This window comes from Tamandua tetradactyla, chromosome 11, assembly GCF_023851605.1.
Source record: "Tamandua tetradactyla isolate mTamTet1 chromosome 11, mTamTet1.pri, whole genome shotgun sequence".
Lineage (NCBI taxonomy): Eukaryota > Metazoa > Chordata > Mammalia > Pilosa > Myrmecophagidae > Tamandua > Tamandua tetradactyla.
In genome coordinates, this window is record NC_135337.1 from 92,143,125 (window position 1) to 92,159,922 (window position 16,798).

The 16,798-nt window shown below is 37.7% G+C and overlaps 2 protein-coding genes across 3 annotated transcripts in view; both read left to right on the plus strand.

Moving 5' to 3' along the window:
• The window catches only part of ZNF846 (zinc finger protein 846), a 112,163-nt gene extending 101,728 nt beyond the window's left edge, over positions 1 to 10,435 (plus strand). The window contains 1 exon segment of the mRNA XM_077121901.1: positions 3,024 to 10,435. Within this exon segment, the coding sequence (XP_076978016.1) occupies positions 3,024 to 3,858 (835 nt within the window). The 3' untranslated portion in view covers positions 3,859 to 10,435.
• Positions 1 to 16,798, plus strand: part of LOC143650738 (zinc finger protein 556-like) — a 124,937-nt gene that overhangs the window by 62,305 nt on the left and 45,834 nt on the right. For both annotated transcript variants that reach the window (XM_077121900.1, XM_077121899.1), the window contains exons 6-7: positions 1,093 to 1,219; positions 2,223 to 2,373. In XM_077121900.1, the coding sequence (XP_076978015.1) occupies positions 1,093 to 1,219; positions 2,223 to 2,373 (278 nt within the window). The remainder of the gene's footprint in view (positions 1 to 1,092; positions 1,220 to 2,222; positions 2,374 to 16,798) is intronic.

Consider the following 16,798-nt stretch of genomic DNA (forward strand, 5'->3'; position numbering starts at 1 on the left):
TCAGTGTCTGGAGTTCAGGTAGTCATGTTTGTGTCCCCATCAGGGACAGGATGTGAGGAAATTATAGAGTAGAACCTCCAGAGGACATATGTGTTAGTGTGTTTCCTAGGATTTGTGGGTAAATTAAGTTAACAAAGAAACCCTTCTTGACTTCAATTAATTTATAAAATGGGAATTTTAATGTATTCCTCACAGTTAGCAAAGACCAAAGTATGTTCTTTTGGTTCTTGTGGATAAAGGTGTCATTGGCATCTTAAAAGATTAGAGTGTGGTTGTTGGATGTCTGGCTGTATGTTTGTTGAGCAGAATAGTCGCTAATACATGTGGGAATTGTGGGGATGTCTGTATTCTTGTTTCCTTTCTTATCTGAGCTGTATTAATTCTCAGTATTTCTATGAAAAGGTTGGAGAGGATGAACTGCTGAGTTCTTGAAAAATAGGAAATGATACATGAAAATCGAGACTTTTCCAAAAGATCATTCTCTTTCATTCAGGTGGTCCGGTCTTTCCCTGATGATCTGAAATTTTTAAAGGAATTATAGTTAGTTCAAGACCTTGCTTGACAATTTGTTTTTGAATCTGGAAGAGTTTGTTTCTGGGCTTCTAGTTGCTGGGGAGGAGCATAATGAAAAGCTGTCAGTCCCTTAGTGTTTCCCAGTTATTGATGTCTTATCCTGGTTTAACCCTGCACTTTGTGTTTGTTGAATATTGTGGGCTTTATGGAAGGAGATGAAATAATATTTTTTTTCCCCAAAGAATTGATGATCTGGGAAAGTGTCTTTCATTTGTAGAGCATTTTGATCATTTATGCTATGCACTCTGGTTCCTAGTCATAAAAGAGGGAGGAGAAAGGCTGGAATTACTGATAATTAAATGTGGAGAGATAAATTCAATATGGTGAAAATTTGTTGAATCTGTGTGTTGATAGTGAAGGAAAGAATGCTAATACTTAACCCTGAGTAGATCTTGGTAGAACTGAGAACTTTGTGAGCTTCCTATGGCTTCTTAGTTCCACATGGTGGTCAGCCTCACCTCTCCTGCACATGGTGGGGAGTTGGTACCTTGCTGATCTAGAATATATGGGATGTTACAGGACTCTGTGGTCTTTGAGGATGTGGCCATGGACTTTACCCAAGAGGAATGGGCTTTGCTGGATCTTGCTCAGAGGAAACTCTACAGAGAGGTGATGGTGGAAAACTTCAGGAACCTGGCCTCAATAGGTAAGGATGGCATCATTTTAAAATATGCTCCATTACTGAACAAATATACTTTACTCATCAACCTTGTTCTGTGATTTGGCTGAGGAATGGAAATAGTTTGAGAAATAAGACAGACATGATCACTTTTTTCTATGGAGTTGACATTTACTGGCTTCTGTATGAACATGAAGATCAATGTATTAAACTGACTTTTTATTTCTGTTGTGGTTAAAATCCTTGAAGGGCTTTAAGTGTGGTAAATGTAGCCATTGTCCTCAGGGTCACGTTGATCCAGAGATTTGTGTTTTTTGGACCTCAAGAGTTGTATTGTTTTTGTTAGTAATTTGACATGATTATTTTGTTGCAAATAAACTCATGTCTGCCCCCTCTCAGACAGAAGTATTGGGCACATGGCCAGGGAAAGGTTTGTAGCTCTTCATTAACTCCCTTCATAATATACCTTTCTCCCATGTGGACCATACCAGCTAAACCTGTCCCATCTCTTTCCTGGGAGAAACAAGGCAAAGACCTGAGAAGAGTAAAGATAGGAATTATCCAGAGCCATTGTATTGGAGAGCACTCAGTGGGCAAAAATCCTTTAACGGATGAGCCCTGAATAGTGGGAATAATAACTGAATAAGTTAATTAGAGATCATCTCTTTTGTTTTGAGGAGGCTAAACTTAAATTTCCTCAGTTCTGTCACATCTTCTGTGTTCATAGGGAAAGACTCTCCCTGTTTCCTCCTTTAACATTACCTTTGGGCATGTGCATTGCATTGCAAATTCTTCTTTGCTCTGCCAGTTATACCCTACTTATGTCATTATACCTCACTGAAGGAATTCATGGAATAATTTCTTAGTAAGTTGTATGCCATTTTGGTTCTTTGTATCTAGTATTTCCAAGGTCCTGAAAGACAAAAATGCCTCAAAAGCTTTTCTTTGCTCTCAGTTGCCTTATTTCTCATAAAATTTCCTTACCTTTTTATCTTATATTTGGAAACTCAACTTCAAATCACTGGACCAGTTTCTCAACAGGATAATAATGGAGAACACTTATCCAGTGAACATACAATAGTGCAATTCATGAAGAATGACTCCTGGCCCCCCATGTTAGGAAAAATCTGCCAAGTCCATGGCATTGAAGATCTGCACATCAACCGGGTGAGACATGTGAGGTGAGTGTTAATTCACACAAGAGACCAGCCCTTCAAAATCAGAAATGGCATTTTAATACCAACCTACCTACATATGTGTCTACATATATACATGTATTTACCTGTACCTTTCAAAGGGTATAGTCATATACATTTCACAACACTCTTCATAATTATGACTTCGGTATTGAGTATTTGAAACATCTCAGACTTATGAGTAATTATTAAAAAGCCCCACCTTTCAGAAATACTGTGACAGTAATGGGTAGTACTCTGCCACATAATTCAGCTTCTATAACATGTGACGGCTCAAGGCAGGAAACCCACACCTTCAATGTATATGGCCATGGGTAAATACAAATACATTTATTTCTCACAGCATGCTGCTTATTTTTTAACAGAAGGCCTACTGTTGAAAATCTCCATGAAATTGAAGGTAATCAGTGTGGGAAAACCTTCATCCAGATTCCAAATCTTACTGTGCTTGGACAAACTCCTACTGGAATAAAATCTAATGAATGCATTGATAATGGGAACACTTTCGTGGACCATTCATCATGTATGCATGATGTGAGATCTCACACTGGAAGCCAACCCTGTCAGTACAAGGAATGTGAAGAAGCCTGCAGTTTTCCCTCTTCCCATCTCACTCGTGTGATAACTTTTACTAGAGAGAAACCTTATAAGTGTAAGGAATGTGATAAATGCTTCAGTTGTCGTGCATCTCTTAAAAGACATGCAATAACACTAACTGGAAAGAAACCCTATGAATGTAAGGAATGTGGAAAAGCCTTTGGTTGTTCCTTATTCTTTCGGAGACATATGAAAGGTCATAATATTGAATGTAAAGAATGTGGGAAAATCTTTTCTCGTTCCTCATATCTCACTATACATAAAAAAATTCATAGTGGAGATAGGTGCTATGAATGTAATGAGTGTGGGAAAGCCTTTGTTCGTTCCTTTGCCCTCACTGAACATAAAAAAAATCATACTGGGGAAAAGCCTTATGAATGTAAGGAATGTGGGAAAGCCTTTATTCGTTCCTCATCCCTCACTATACATATCAGAATTCACACTGGAGAGAAGCCGTATTTATGTAAGGAATGTGGGAAAGCCTTTAGTTTTTCATCATCTCTTGCTTTCCATTTAAGAGGTCATAGAGGAGAGAAGCCTTTTAAGTGTGATGAGTGTGGGAAAGCCTATGTTATTTCCTCTTCCCTCAAACAACACAAAAGATTTCACAGTGGAGAAAAACCTTACGAATGTAAGGAATGTGGTAAAGCCTTTAGTCTTTCCTCATCCCTCACTAAACATATCAGAATTCACACTGGAGAGAAGCCATATGAATGTAAGGAATGTGGGAAAGCCTTTAGTCGTTCCTCATCCCTCACTAAACATATCAGAATTCACACCGGAGAGAAGCCATATGAATGTAAGGAGTGTGGGAAAACCTTTAGACAGTCCTCAATCCTCACTGTACATAAAAAAACTCATAGAAGTCTATGAATGTAAAGAATATGGCAGTGTCTATAATTTATGGAACACAAGTCGTTAAGGAGTGCTGCATTGAAAAGGATCTTCAGCAGAGGAAAAAAATGTGAGCCACTGCCATGGAAAGGCTGGTAACTTGTGACCTCACTCAATGCTCTTTCTGTCAGCTGGACATTCTAAAGGCCAAAAAGGTTTTTGTAAAGAGACCCAACTTCCTGGTTTGACCCCATCTGTTTCCCCTGGCTGGGATACCTGAATAAGGAAAAGAAAAAAAAAACAAAAAACAAAGTCCTCAGAAAAAAAGGGTGTGTGTGTGTGTGTGTGAGGAAATATTTAAACCAAACTGCTCTAATACAGGAAGAAATCAGAGAAGATGGGGAGAAAAATCTGCAGAAAAAGAATTGCTAAAGATTCCTGGAGAATGAACTGAGTAAAGTACGCTTTCTCTTTTGTTGAAACAATTGCAGAAAAAGCACAATCTCAAAAACTGTGCCACATAACCAGGGCAATAAACAGATGAAAAAGAACTAAGACAATCTGAACAAACGGGCTATTATTAAAAGTCTAGGGTAATTTAGACCAAGCATGAAAGAGCCTAACACAAAGCCAATAAACAATGAAACTGTAGACAAGTCGAAGAAGCAAACCTGATTTATCAAGGGAATAAGATGCCTACTCATTAGTAAAATATCATAAGACAAATTAAGAAACAGGAAGATATGACTAAGGCAAGGGAACAAATTAAAACTTCGGTGAAGACTCATAAGTTGTAACAACTTATCAAAGATTTTCAAACAAATCTAAATTGAAGGAGTAAAAGGAAGAAGTGCATAGAGAACAAGGATTTTTGAAGACGATGTGTGAGCATAAAGAAAATTCGAAAGTATATAAAGAAATTCAGCAAGAAATTATGAGGATTAAAGGCACAATAGTAGAAATTAAAAATACATTGGAGGTGTATATTAGCAAGACAGAAGAAAGCAGAACCAGAAGACAGGAAAATCAAAATTAATCAGAAGATCAGGGAAAAGAATAGAAAACATTGACCAGTGTCTCAGCAATTTGAGTGACAGCATGATGAATGAAAACATAAGTGTCATCGGTGTCCCAGAAGGAGAAGAGGTGGGAAAGGGGGCAGAAAGAATATTTGAGGAAATAATGGCTGAAAACTTAATTATGAATGACATAATTACACATGTCCAAGAAGCACAGTATAGTCAAAGTAGACCCACACTGAGAAACATACTAATCAGAATGTCATATGCCAAATCGAGAATTTTGAAAGCGGGCAGAGGGAAACAATGCAGCATTTACAAAAAGATTAAGTCCTTGTTTCTCATCAGAAACTATGGAGGCCAGAAGACAGTGGTGTGATATATTCATAGTGGAGAAGACTGCCAACCCCAAATTCTTTGTTGGGCAGAACTCTCTTTCAAAAAACAGGGGGAGCTTAAAGTATTCAGAGATCAACAGAAATGGAGAGTTCATAAACAGAGACTTGACCTATAAAAATTACTAAAGGCTGTTCTGAAGGTTAAAAAGAAAATACAGGTGAGAATGGCATGAAGAAATGAGCATCATCAGCAAGTGCAATTAAAAGGATAAATGAAAAGCACAGCAAAATTGTTTACTCAATGTACAATTCTAATCTAATTTATATAAGAATCATGATACCATTGAACAAGAAAAGGTCATACTTCCTGATAAGCGGCATGAAAAGTGTCAACTGGTAACGTGGGACAAGAGATATTGAGAAGCCCAAGAATAGGGAGCAGAAAACGTGCTTTTGAAGCTAAGCTGGTTTCTTTTCAAATTACTAGACTATAGATGTACTTTGTGTAATATAAGCCCAAACAGAACCTCAAAGAATTTTAAAAATATTCAGGAACCCACAGCACTGGATATTCTAGGTAGAGCAATTAGAAAAGAAAAAAAATAAAAGTCTTCAAAATGAAAGGGAAGAAGTAAGACTTTCACCCTTTCCTAATTACATGATCCAATATAGAGAAAGTACTGAAGAATGGACAATAGAAATAATAGAGGTAATAAATGAAATCAGCCAAATGGCAGGGTAGAAGACCAATGCACAAAAACAGAAATGCTTCATTATACTAGTAATGAGCAAGCTGAGGAGGGAATCAAGAAAAAAATTCTAATTAAAATAGCTTCTAAAAGAAACAAATATCTATGAATAAACTTAACCAAGGATATAAAGGGCCTGTACAAAAAAACCTACAAAATATTCCTAAAGGAAGTCACAGAAGACCTAAATAAAAGGAAGGATATTCCATGTTCATGGATTTGAAGAACTTTTGGGGTCATGTATGTTCCGAGAATGAAAGTTTGGAGATAAAATATGGGACTCTATAACAGTGAACCCTTTTAAGGTTAAGGCCTGAGCTAATAAACATATAAGAATGTTCTTTCATGAGGTATAACAAATATATGGCACTAATCCAACTTGTTAATAAGATGGTATATTGGAAAAAATATACCAAATGTAAACTATGGACTACACTATTATTCTAATGTTATTCCATCACTTGTAGCAAAGGTACCACACTAAAGCAGTCTCAGCAATAGGGAGTGTTTGGGAATGTTGTAGTTTTTAAATGACTTTTCTGTTAATCACAACTTCTTTATGTAAAAAATAATAATTTTAAAACAAGTCATTATACTAAGTGATAGACTTAGTATCTATCTTACTGCATCTTGTATGATTCCATCTATACAAAATGTAGATATAAATAAATCCATAAAGAGATAGATTAGTGATATGTAGGGTTGAGGAAGGATAGAGCGGCTGAGGGGTGACGGCTAAGTGGTATGGCTTTTAGATTTTGAAGTAATGAAAATGTTCTAAGATTGCAGTGATGAATGCACAACTCTGATTTACTGAAAGCCATTGATTGTACACTTCGGATTGCAATGTGAGTATATCTCAATAAAACTGCTTTAAAAAAAATTCACAGAAGCCTATGACTGTAAAGAATGTGGGAAAACCTATAATCATTCCTCATACCTCACAAACCATATGAGAGCCCACCATTCCATTAGTGTAAGGAATATAGGATAAGTCTCTGCTTGTTTCTCAGCTTCTTGAAGACATGAGAAGGCACATTGGAGGGCAAAAAATATGTGTAAGTAATCTTGGAAGCTTTTAGATATATTTCATCTTTTTGAAAACCTGAGCAAAGATAACACAGGAGAGAAATCATGTATACGTAAGGAATGTGGGCACGATTTGCTTTTCTCCCATGCTTTCAATGTTTGAAGACCTTTGCTGATTACCCCTGATGAATATATGTTGAGTCATGCTTGAATATAGCAGGAACTTTTGTAAGGAAGGTGGGCACATCTAGAATTGTTTTTCCCAACTTAGGCAATATGTGAGACATCACACTGTGAAGAGGTCCTATGAATGGAAAAGACAAGGGAAGTCTTCATTTCCTTTTTCCTTTAAGATGCCTACCTTAAAAGACCTTACTCATTTGAGAAGTCATGTGACTGTAAGCAATGTAAGAAAGCCTTCACTGATGTCATTTCCCTTTTAGAGCAAAAGGAAGTTCATACCAGGGCAGATGTCTTATAAACTTGCAGCATTCTCTTCCCATATCTCCATGTGCATTAATTTCTACTTTTTGTTTTCCTGTTATGGATATGAAGATGATATGTTTTAAATTCTAGTACATGAACTTTTATATGGTGTGTTTATGTTTGCTTTTGTTATAAAAAAATTGTCTTTACAAAGTCATGTCCAGCCATGTGTGTTTTGAAGTTTTCCTTTTATTATGTACATTTTGTAAATTTTGATATTACTCTAGATTATAAAACAGTATGTTCACATTGTAAAAGATTTGATCTTAACATAAAAGTATCAAATAAATCCAAGAACCACTCAGAATTCAAACTACTTATGATATTATGGGTATTTTCTTACAGGCTTTCTTGTGTACAAAGTAATACTTTTGGCAGGATTATATATTGCACTTCATATATAGTGTTGCTTACATAGTGTACAAATTTTTTTTTTTTTGCATTGTTTGCCTTTATTCTCTACAGCCATTATTATGATCCCTGGCTTACTAATGAGGAAACTGCCGGGACAGTTTAACCAAATTACCATTATCCCACACAAGTGTCCCTCTTATCTAGTAGTATGAGAACATGTTTCCTATGGATTGAGAGCTTATTTGGGGGCTCCAGCAGAGGGTGGGAAGACCCTCAGTCTGATCTAGCAAAAGTAGAGCTTCTTTCCATCACAGAGCATGTATACAGTGATCAAGGTCTTGCTTTTTGAGGATCCAGTAGAGTACACCAGACAGGAAACTAAGGCTGCAAGGTTTGTGCTAGGCTCGACCAGGGGTTGTTGCTCTGCCTGGGTTGTATACCTACTGCAGGCCTTTGTGAAGTTGGTAGCCCAGTCAGTGTCCCCATATTAGTGGTGGGCAGTAGTTGGGACCTAGAGGTTTATCTAGAGTACTCTTCCCCATGCTGAGCAGGGAGTTGCCTCTTTGACTCTTCATGTAAGGTCTTTGGGGAATGGTGGCCCTAGGTAGCAGAAGTTGTCCCTTTGACCCAGTAAGTTCCCTTCCAGAGTTATCCTACAGCTATCCTTGGGTACCACGATGATGCTTGCTGATACAGGTGGTAGTGAAAATAGGGGAGACTGGAAACTGTCAGTGCCACCAGAAATGAAGTTGCTGGATATATTCCTGGCCACATTCTACAATGTTGTACAGCCACTAGATATATTTGTATTGTTCAACGCAATATTGTGCAAAGGTGTGGTGTAAAATAAATGTGTACATGATAATGATAATTTAGTAAAATGTTAAAATATTCAGTGGTTTATATTTTACAAATGTGGTTAAACTGGTCTGTAGAGATGACCCATCCTAGAACATTAACAGAGTTTCTCCCTGTTTTGGTTTGTAAAACTGCCAGAATGCAATATACCAGAAATATGTTGGCTTTTAACAATAGGGATTTATTAACTTACAATTTACAGTTCTAAAGCCATGAAAATGTCATCAAGCATCCACAAGATGATACCTGGACTCTGAAGATAGGTTGCCTGTATCTTTTGTCACATGGGAAGGCATATGGCCACTGTCTGTTGGTCCTTTGCTCCTTGGTTTCTTTGATTTCAGCTTCTGGCTTCAGTGACTTTACTCTTAGCTTCTCTGGAGCTTGTCTTCATGAGCTCTCAGTTTCATCTCAGCTTCTGTTTCTTTCATGTTTTTATAAAGGACTCCAGTAAGATGACTAAGACCCACTTTGAGGTGGTAACATCTTAATTGAAATACCCTAATCAGAAGGTCCCAGCCACACTAGGCCTAGACCCTCAGCAACAGATTAATAGAATGTGACCTATTGTGGGGTACAATTTCAAACTACCATACTCCCTAGGGGTGAGATGGAATGATTTCTTTTTCATTTTTCTTCTCTATAATTTGCAGTTTTCTACATTCACTGTTTGTTGTTTATACATCAACTTATTTGTTAAATATAAAAAATTAACTCCTTTTTCTAATTTACCACAACGAAAGGAAATAAGTCTTCTTTTCCTTCTGAAAATCTTAGTATCTCCCCTTTTTAGTCTAACCTTCTCACTCTGAATTTCTACCACATGTTTATAGTTTTAACTTTTCAAGAATGTTATAAAGCAGTATGTGGGTTTTTATTCTACTTTCACTTAGCATAATACACCTCAAATTCGTCCACATTTACTGCTTCTTACTGCTCTGTAGGATTTCTTTTGCTGCTGTTTAACAGTTATACCATAAATAGTGTATTCATCAATAGACATTTTGGTTTTCAGTTTTTTATGAATAAAACTGCTATAACCATTCATGCACAGGTATTTGTGTGAACGTAAGTTTTAGTTTTCTCATGAATATTGAAGGCATCGCATTGCTATGCCATATTGTAATTGTTTAATTGTATAAGAAACTACCAACATGTTTTTCAAAGGGGCTGTACCATTTTGTATTTTGTCCAGTAATATATAACTCCAGGGGCTGATAGTAGCTGAAAACACTGTTTGCTGTGGGAATCTAGCACCCTGCTTGTCACTGGCTTTGTAGGAGGAAATTCCATTGGACTGCTGACCTGATGGAACCACTGGACCCTTGATAAGCCACAGGCAGTAAAGTAGGGGAAGTGCCCAATCCAGTAGCCTGTCATGTACTTACACCAAAACCATGAAGGAAGCCCCTTTCTCCACCAGTACCCTCTAGCAACCTACACTGAAAACTGACAAAGGAGAAATATTTATAAGACACATCCTGATTATCTTAGAACACTCTAAAAACATGATTTTGCAGCAGAGGCAATATTTCAGTAACCAGGACAATTGCCAATATTTGCCTTTGTCTTATGTTTTCTGTGAGTCACCACCCATCTCCTAGCTATAGCTAGGCTTATTTCTTGTTTGCAGCCTCCTCCCCTTCGCTTCTGCATTATGGTTTGCTTCTCTATTTCCCACTTAAGATGAACTTAACCATATATCAGGTGGTGTTTTAATGACTGCACATGTATTAACTAAGTTAACATTAGTTCACTTAATCCCCAGCAATCTTTATCATGAAAATAGTTCTTTTGTTCCAGTTCCAGTGTCCAAGATGGATATAAGCAGCCACCATGTCGACAAGGAAGGCAAAGACCAAGACCACTGAGAAGTACCCTCAGTGTCCAACTTCCCTTATTTGTCCAGTTACACCCTGGGTTCAAAAAAGGTTTCAACATGATTTATCAGAACAAGTGTGGCTCATCAGTAAGGGGGATTTGCATGATATGCTTGCTTATCTGGGAAAGGATCCAGCTGATTCATGCTTTTATGTTGTGATGAATGAGGGTCCAGTCTTATAAATTTCACCATGTTCCTCATGATGTTTGATGGGAAGTTAAGTGGTGTGGACTCAGCAGATGTCAGAAATTCTTTTGCTGTTTCTTATGAATATGCAACAGGGACCATCCAGTAGGATTACATGAGAGACCTGACATCCATGGGGAATTGAATTGCAGATGAGGAGGTGGGTAAGCTATAATCAGCTGTGAACCAAATGAGGAACTTCAACTTCATGTGCATCATAAAACGTGGAGCAAAGGACAGGAAGACTAACAGAAAGCAAAAACCTTTCAATCACTTTCATTTACTCTATTTTATTTTATTTCCAGGACAATTTCTTCCATCCTCACTTAATGTACTGCATGCACTTAGCTTCATACATTTTCAGTTTTTTTCTTTAATTCCAGACCTTTGTGTTGTTTAGCACTTGTATACTCAGACTGATAATAGGAATGTGGTTATAAATTGTATCAAAAAAGGGATTGCAAATAACAATAAACACATATGAAGGCTCAGTTAAAATATGCAAGTATTTTCTTTTTGCTGTTTATAATGTGTTTATGTAATAAGAAAGCTATTTTCATAATTTAAAAATATTCTGTAGTTAATCGACAGCAGATTTGAGCAGGCAGAAAGGGTAAATTACAAGAGTACAATTGAAACCAGAGCCTGAAGAGCAGATAGAACAATTAAAAAAATTAGAACTATTGGAACAGTGGGACAATGTGAGATGCACCACCATACACATGATAGGAGTACAAAAAGGAGGAGGAAATTAGAGCCAGAAAAAATACTTGAAGAAATGATGGATGAAAACTTCCCCAAATTTATGAAACATGTGAATATACATATCCATTAAGCTCAAGGAACTCCAAACAGGTTAAAGCCAAATAGACCTACTCCAAGACATATTATCAAAATGTTGAATAAATTCAAAGACGAGAGGATTCTGGAAGTAACAAACAAACAAACCTTGAAGTGATGCCTCACAAGCAAGGGATCCTTAAAAGAAATACTGCCAGCACCCAGTTTTATATCCAGCAAACCTGTCCCTCAAAAATGAGTGGGACGGGCGGGCCATGGTGGCTGAATGCTTGCCTGCCATGCCAGAGGACCCGGGTTCGATTCCAGGTGCCTGCCCTTGTAAAAAAAAAAAAAAAAAAAAAGGATGTAATGGAGAGACTGGAGGGAACTGCTGGAAAATGTAGAGCTGTGTTCCAGTAGCTATGTTTCTTGAGGATGATTGAATGATGATATAGTATGATTGTGAAAACCTTGTGTCTGATGCAAAGAAAAAAAGAGTGGGACATTTCCAGATAAAGAAACAACAGTGTGTGTAGCCGTGAGACCTCTACAATAAATTCTAAAAGGACTTCTTCAGGATTAAAGTACAATAGACAGTAACCTGAAGCCATATAAAGAAATTACGGTCTCCAATAAAGATAACAATGTGGGTAAATACACGTGCCTGTATTCTTGTATTTTCTGTATATAATTTTTCTTATTTAGAAAATTTAGATTACCATTCAATAAATCATATTTCTCTGTTTAAAGGGATGCAAAATATAAAGAGAGAATGTGATGGAAACAAACACGAAGAACAGATGGGTATAGGAGTAAAGATTGCATGCTACTGAAGTTGTGATTTCAAACTAGTTTGTTTCAGATTTAGGATATTATATGCAAACCTCTGATAGCCACAATGAAAGTAATTAATATACAGAAATGAAAATTAGAAGTGGTTCAACCTGTTTCATTACAAAGGATCAATTATACGTGAAAGCTCCAAAAATTATAGAATGCACAAGAAATAAAATATGGCTAATGTCTTACCTTGCAATAATTACTCTGAATTTAAATGGATTAATCCTCTATAATCAGAACTGATAAAAAAGCATGACCCAACTATATGTTGTTTATAAGAGACTCACAAAAGACACAGACTGAAAATGAAAGGATGGAGAAAAATATTCATGCAAATAGTACCATTAATGAGCTGGGACCCAGTATCATGGGATTGAGAGAGCCTTCTTGACCAAAAGGGAGAAGAGAAAAATGAGACTAAGTTCCCATGGCTGAGAGATTTCTAACAGTCAAGAGGTTATCCTGGAGGTTATTCTTATGCATTACATAGCTATCCCTCCACTGTTTTTTTTTTAATTTTTATTTTTATATAGCTATCCCATTTTAGTTTATGGTGTATTGGAGTGGCTGGAGGGAAATAACGTGCAACTGTTGAGCTGTGTTTTCCAGTAGCCTTAATTCTTGAAGACAATTGTATAAGAAAATAACTTTGACAGTGTGATTTTGTAATTGTAAAAACCTTGCATCTGATGCTAGTTTTTTTCCAGGGTGTGGATAGATAAGTAAAAAAAAATAAGTATAAAAACTAAATAATGGGGGTATAAAGGGTAAAAAATTGGGTAGATTGAAATACTGGTGGTCAATGAGGGAGGGGCAAGGGGTATGGTTGTATGAGTTTCTCCTTTCTTTTTCTAGAGCGTTGCAAATGTTCTAAAAGTGATCATGGTAATGAATACACAGCTATGTGATGATATTGTGAGCTGTTTTTATACACCATGTATGGACTGTATGTGTGAAGATTTCTCAAGAAAAAATATCTTTTAAAAATGGTAATCTTAAAAAGAGTTGTGGGACTTCCTGGAAGATGGCGGCTTAGTAAGACGCGCGGATCTTAGTTTCTTCTCCAGGACACCTACTAGGGGAGTAGAAACGATACAGAAAGCGCCCAAAGCCACAACAGAGATAAAAAAGACAGCGTACCCCATCCTGGAACGGCTGGCTGGCTGAGAGAAGCAGCTCGGGTGAGATCGCCGAGGCGCGCGGGCCTTACCGGGCGGGGTGGCAAGCGGCCGGAGTTACTCCCTTCCCCCTTCCCGGGCCGGCTGGGAGAATTGGAGAGGCGGTCCCCTGAAACCAAGGCGACTGGCGCCCACACCACGCGCAGCCCCCGGACCAACTGAGAGAATTGGATCGGAAACCCCCAGGCCGCAGAGAACGGTGACGGGTGGGGGAGGCCCCTTCCAAACCCGTGACTCCCGGGGGAACGTGCACTCTCTCGGGCGGGCCGCTGCCGCTGGCGCCCTCCCGCCACGCTTGTTGCCCAGGGCCGACTAGGAAATTCGGACGGGCTCTTTCCCTGGCTGCGGCGACCAGCAACCCTCCCTGCGTTCGGACCGAGGGCCGGCTCAAGCCGCTTCGGCTAGCGAACCCCCAGGACGGCGAGAGTTTTCCAAAGTTTAAGGTCCCACAGCACCTTTTACTGGTGGGACCCGCAGACAAACGTGTGCCACGAGCGCCACCTACTGGGCAGGATAAGAAAAACAGAACCCAGAGATTTCACAGAAAAATATTACAACCTTGCTGGGTCCAACACCAAGAGAAATCTGAATAAATGCCCAGACGCCAGCAGCAGAAGATAACTGTCCACGCTCAAAAGATTGAGAATATGGCTCAGTCAAAGGAACAAACCAATAGCTCAAATGAGACACAAGAGCTGAGACAACTAATGCTGAATATACGAACAGAAATGGAAAACCTCTTCAAAAATGAAATCGATAAATTGAGGGAGGACATGAAGAGGACAAGGGCTGAACATAAAGAAGAAATAGAAAAACTGAAAAAACAAATCGCAGAACTTATGGAAGTGAAGGATAAAGTAGCAAACATAGAAAAAATAATGGATAGCTACAATGATAGATTTAAAGAGACAGAAGATAGAATTAGTGATTTGGAGGATGGAACATCTGAATTCCAAAAAGAAACAGGAACTATAGGGAAAAGAATGGAAAAATTTGAACAGGGTATCAGGGAACTCAAGGACAATATGAACCGCACAAACATACGTGTTGTGGGTGTCCCAGAAGGAGAAGAGAAGGGAAAAGGAGGAGAAAAACTAATGGAAGAAATTATCACTGAAAATTTCCCAACTCTTATGAAAACCTAAAATTACAGATCCAAGAAGTGCAGCGCACCCCAAAGAGATTAGACCCAAATAGGCGTTCTCCAAGACACTTACTAGTTAGAATGTCAGAGGTCAAAGAGAAAGAGAAGATCTTGAAAGCAGCAAGAGAAAAACAATCCATTACATACAAGGGAAACCCAATAAGACTATGTGTAGATTTCTCAGCAGAAACCATGGAAGCTAGAAGACAGTGGGATGATATATTTAAAATACTAAAAGAGAAAAACTGCCAACCAAGACTCCTATATCCAGCAAAATTGTCCTTCAAAAATGAGGGAGAAATTAAAACATTCTCAGACAAAAAGTCACTGAAAGAATTTGTGACCAAGAGACCAGCTCTGCAAGAAATACTAAAGGGAGCACTAGAGTCAGATACAAAAAGACAGAAGAGAGAGATATGGAAAAGAGTGTAGAAAGAAGGAAAATCAGATATGATGTATATAATACAAAAGACAAAATGTTAGAGGAAAATATTATCCAAACAGTAATAACACTGAATGTCAATGGACTGAATTCCCCAATCAAAAGACATAGATTGGCAGAATGGATTAAAAAACAGGATCCTTCTATATGCTGTCTACAGGAAACACATCTTAGACCCAAAGATAAACATAGGTTGAAAGTGAAAGGTTGGGAAAAGATATTTCATGCAAATAACAACCAGAAAAGAGCAGGAGTGGCTATACTAATATCCAACAAATTAGACTTCAAATGTAAAACAGTTAAAAGAGACAAAGAAGGACACTATATACTAATAAAAGGAACAATTAAACAAGAAGACATAACAATCATAAATATTTACGCACCAAATCAGAATGCCCCAAAATACGTGAGGAATACACTGCAAACACTGAAAAGGGAAATAGACTCATATACCATAATAGTTGGAGACTTCAACTCACCACTCTCATCAAGGGACAGAACATCTAGACAGAGGATCAACAAAGAAATAGAGAATCTGAATATTACTATAAATGAACTAGACTTAATAGACATTTATAGGACATTACATCCCACAACAGCAGGATACACCTTTTTCTCAAGTGCTCATGGATCATTCTCAATGATAGACCATATGCTGGGTCACAAAGCAAGTCTTAACAAATTTAAAAAGATTGAAATCTTACACAACACTTTCTCGGACCATAAAGGAATGATGTTGGAAATCAATAATAGGCAGAGTGCCAGAAAATTCACAAATACGTGGAGGCTCAACAACACACTCCTAAACAATGACTGGGTCAAAGAAGAAATTGCAAGAGAAATTAGTAAATACCTCGAGGCGAATGAAAATGAAAACACAACATATCAAAACTTATGGGACGCAGCAAAGGCAGTGCTAAGAGGGAAATTTATTGCTCTAAATGCCTATATCAGAAAAGAAGAAAAGGCAAAAATTCAGGAATTAACTATCCATTTGGAAGAACTGGAGAAAGAACAGCAAGCTAACCCCAAAGCAAGCAAAAGGAAAGAAATAACAAAGATTAGAGCACAAATAAATGAAATTGAAAACATGAAAACAATAGAGAAAATCAATAAGGCCAGAAGTTGGTTCTATGAGAAAATCAATAAGATTGATGGGCCCTTAGCAAGATTGACAAAAAGAAGAAGAGAGAGGATGCAAATAAATAAGATCAGAAATGGAAGAGGAGACATAACTACTGACCTCACAGAAATAAAGGAGGTAATAACAGGATACTATGAACAACTTTACGCTAATAAATACAACAATTTAGAGGAAATGGACGGGTTCCTGGAAAGACATGAACAACCAACTTTGACTCAAGAAGACATAGATGACCTCAACAAACCAATCACAAGTAAAGAAATTGAATTAGTCATTCAAAAGCTTCCTAAAAAGAAAAGTCCAGGACCAGATGGCTTCACATGTGAATTCTACCAAACGTTCCAGAAAGAATTAGTACCAATTCTCTTCAAACTCTTCAAAAAAATCGAAGTGGAGGGAAAACTACCTAATTCATTCTATGAAGCCAACATCACCCTCATACCAAAACCAGGCAAAGATATTACAAAAAAAGAAAACTACAGACCAATCTCTCTAATGAATACAGATGCAAAAATCCTCAATAAAATTCTAGCAAATCGTATCCAACAAC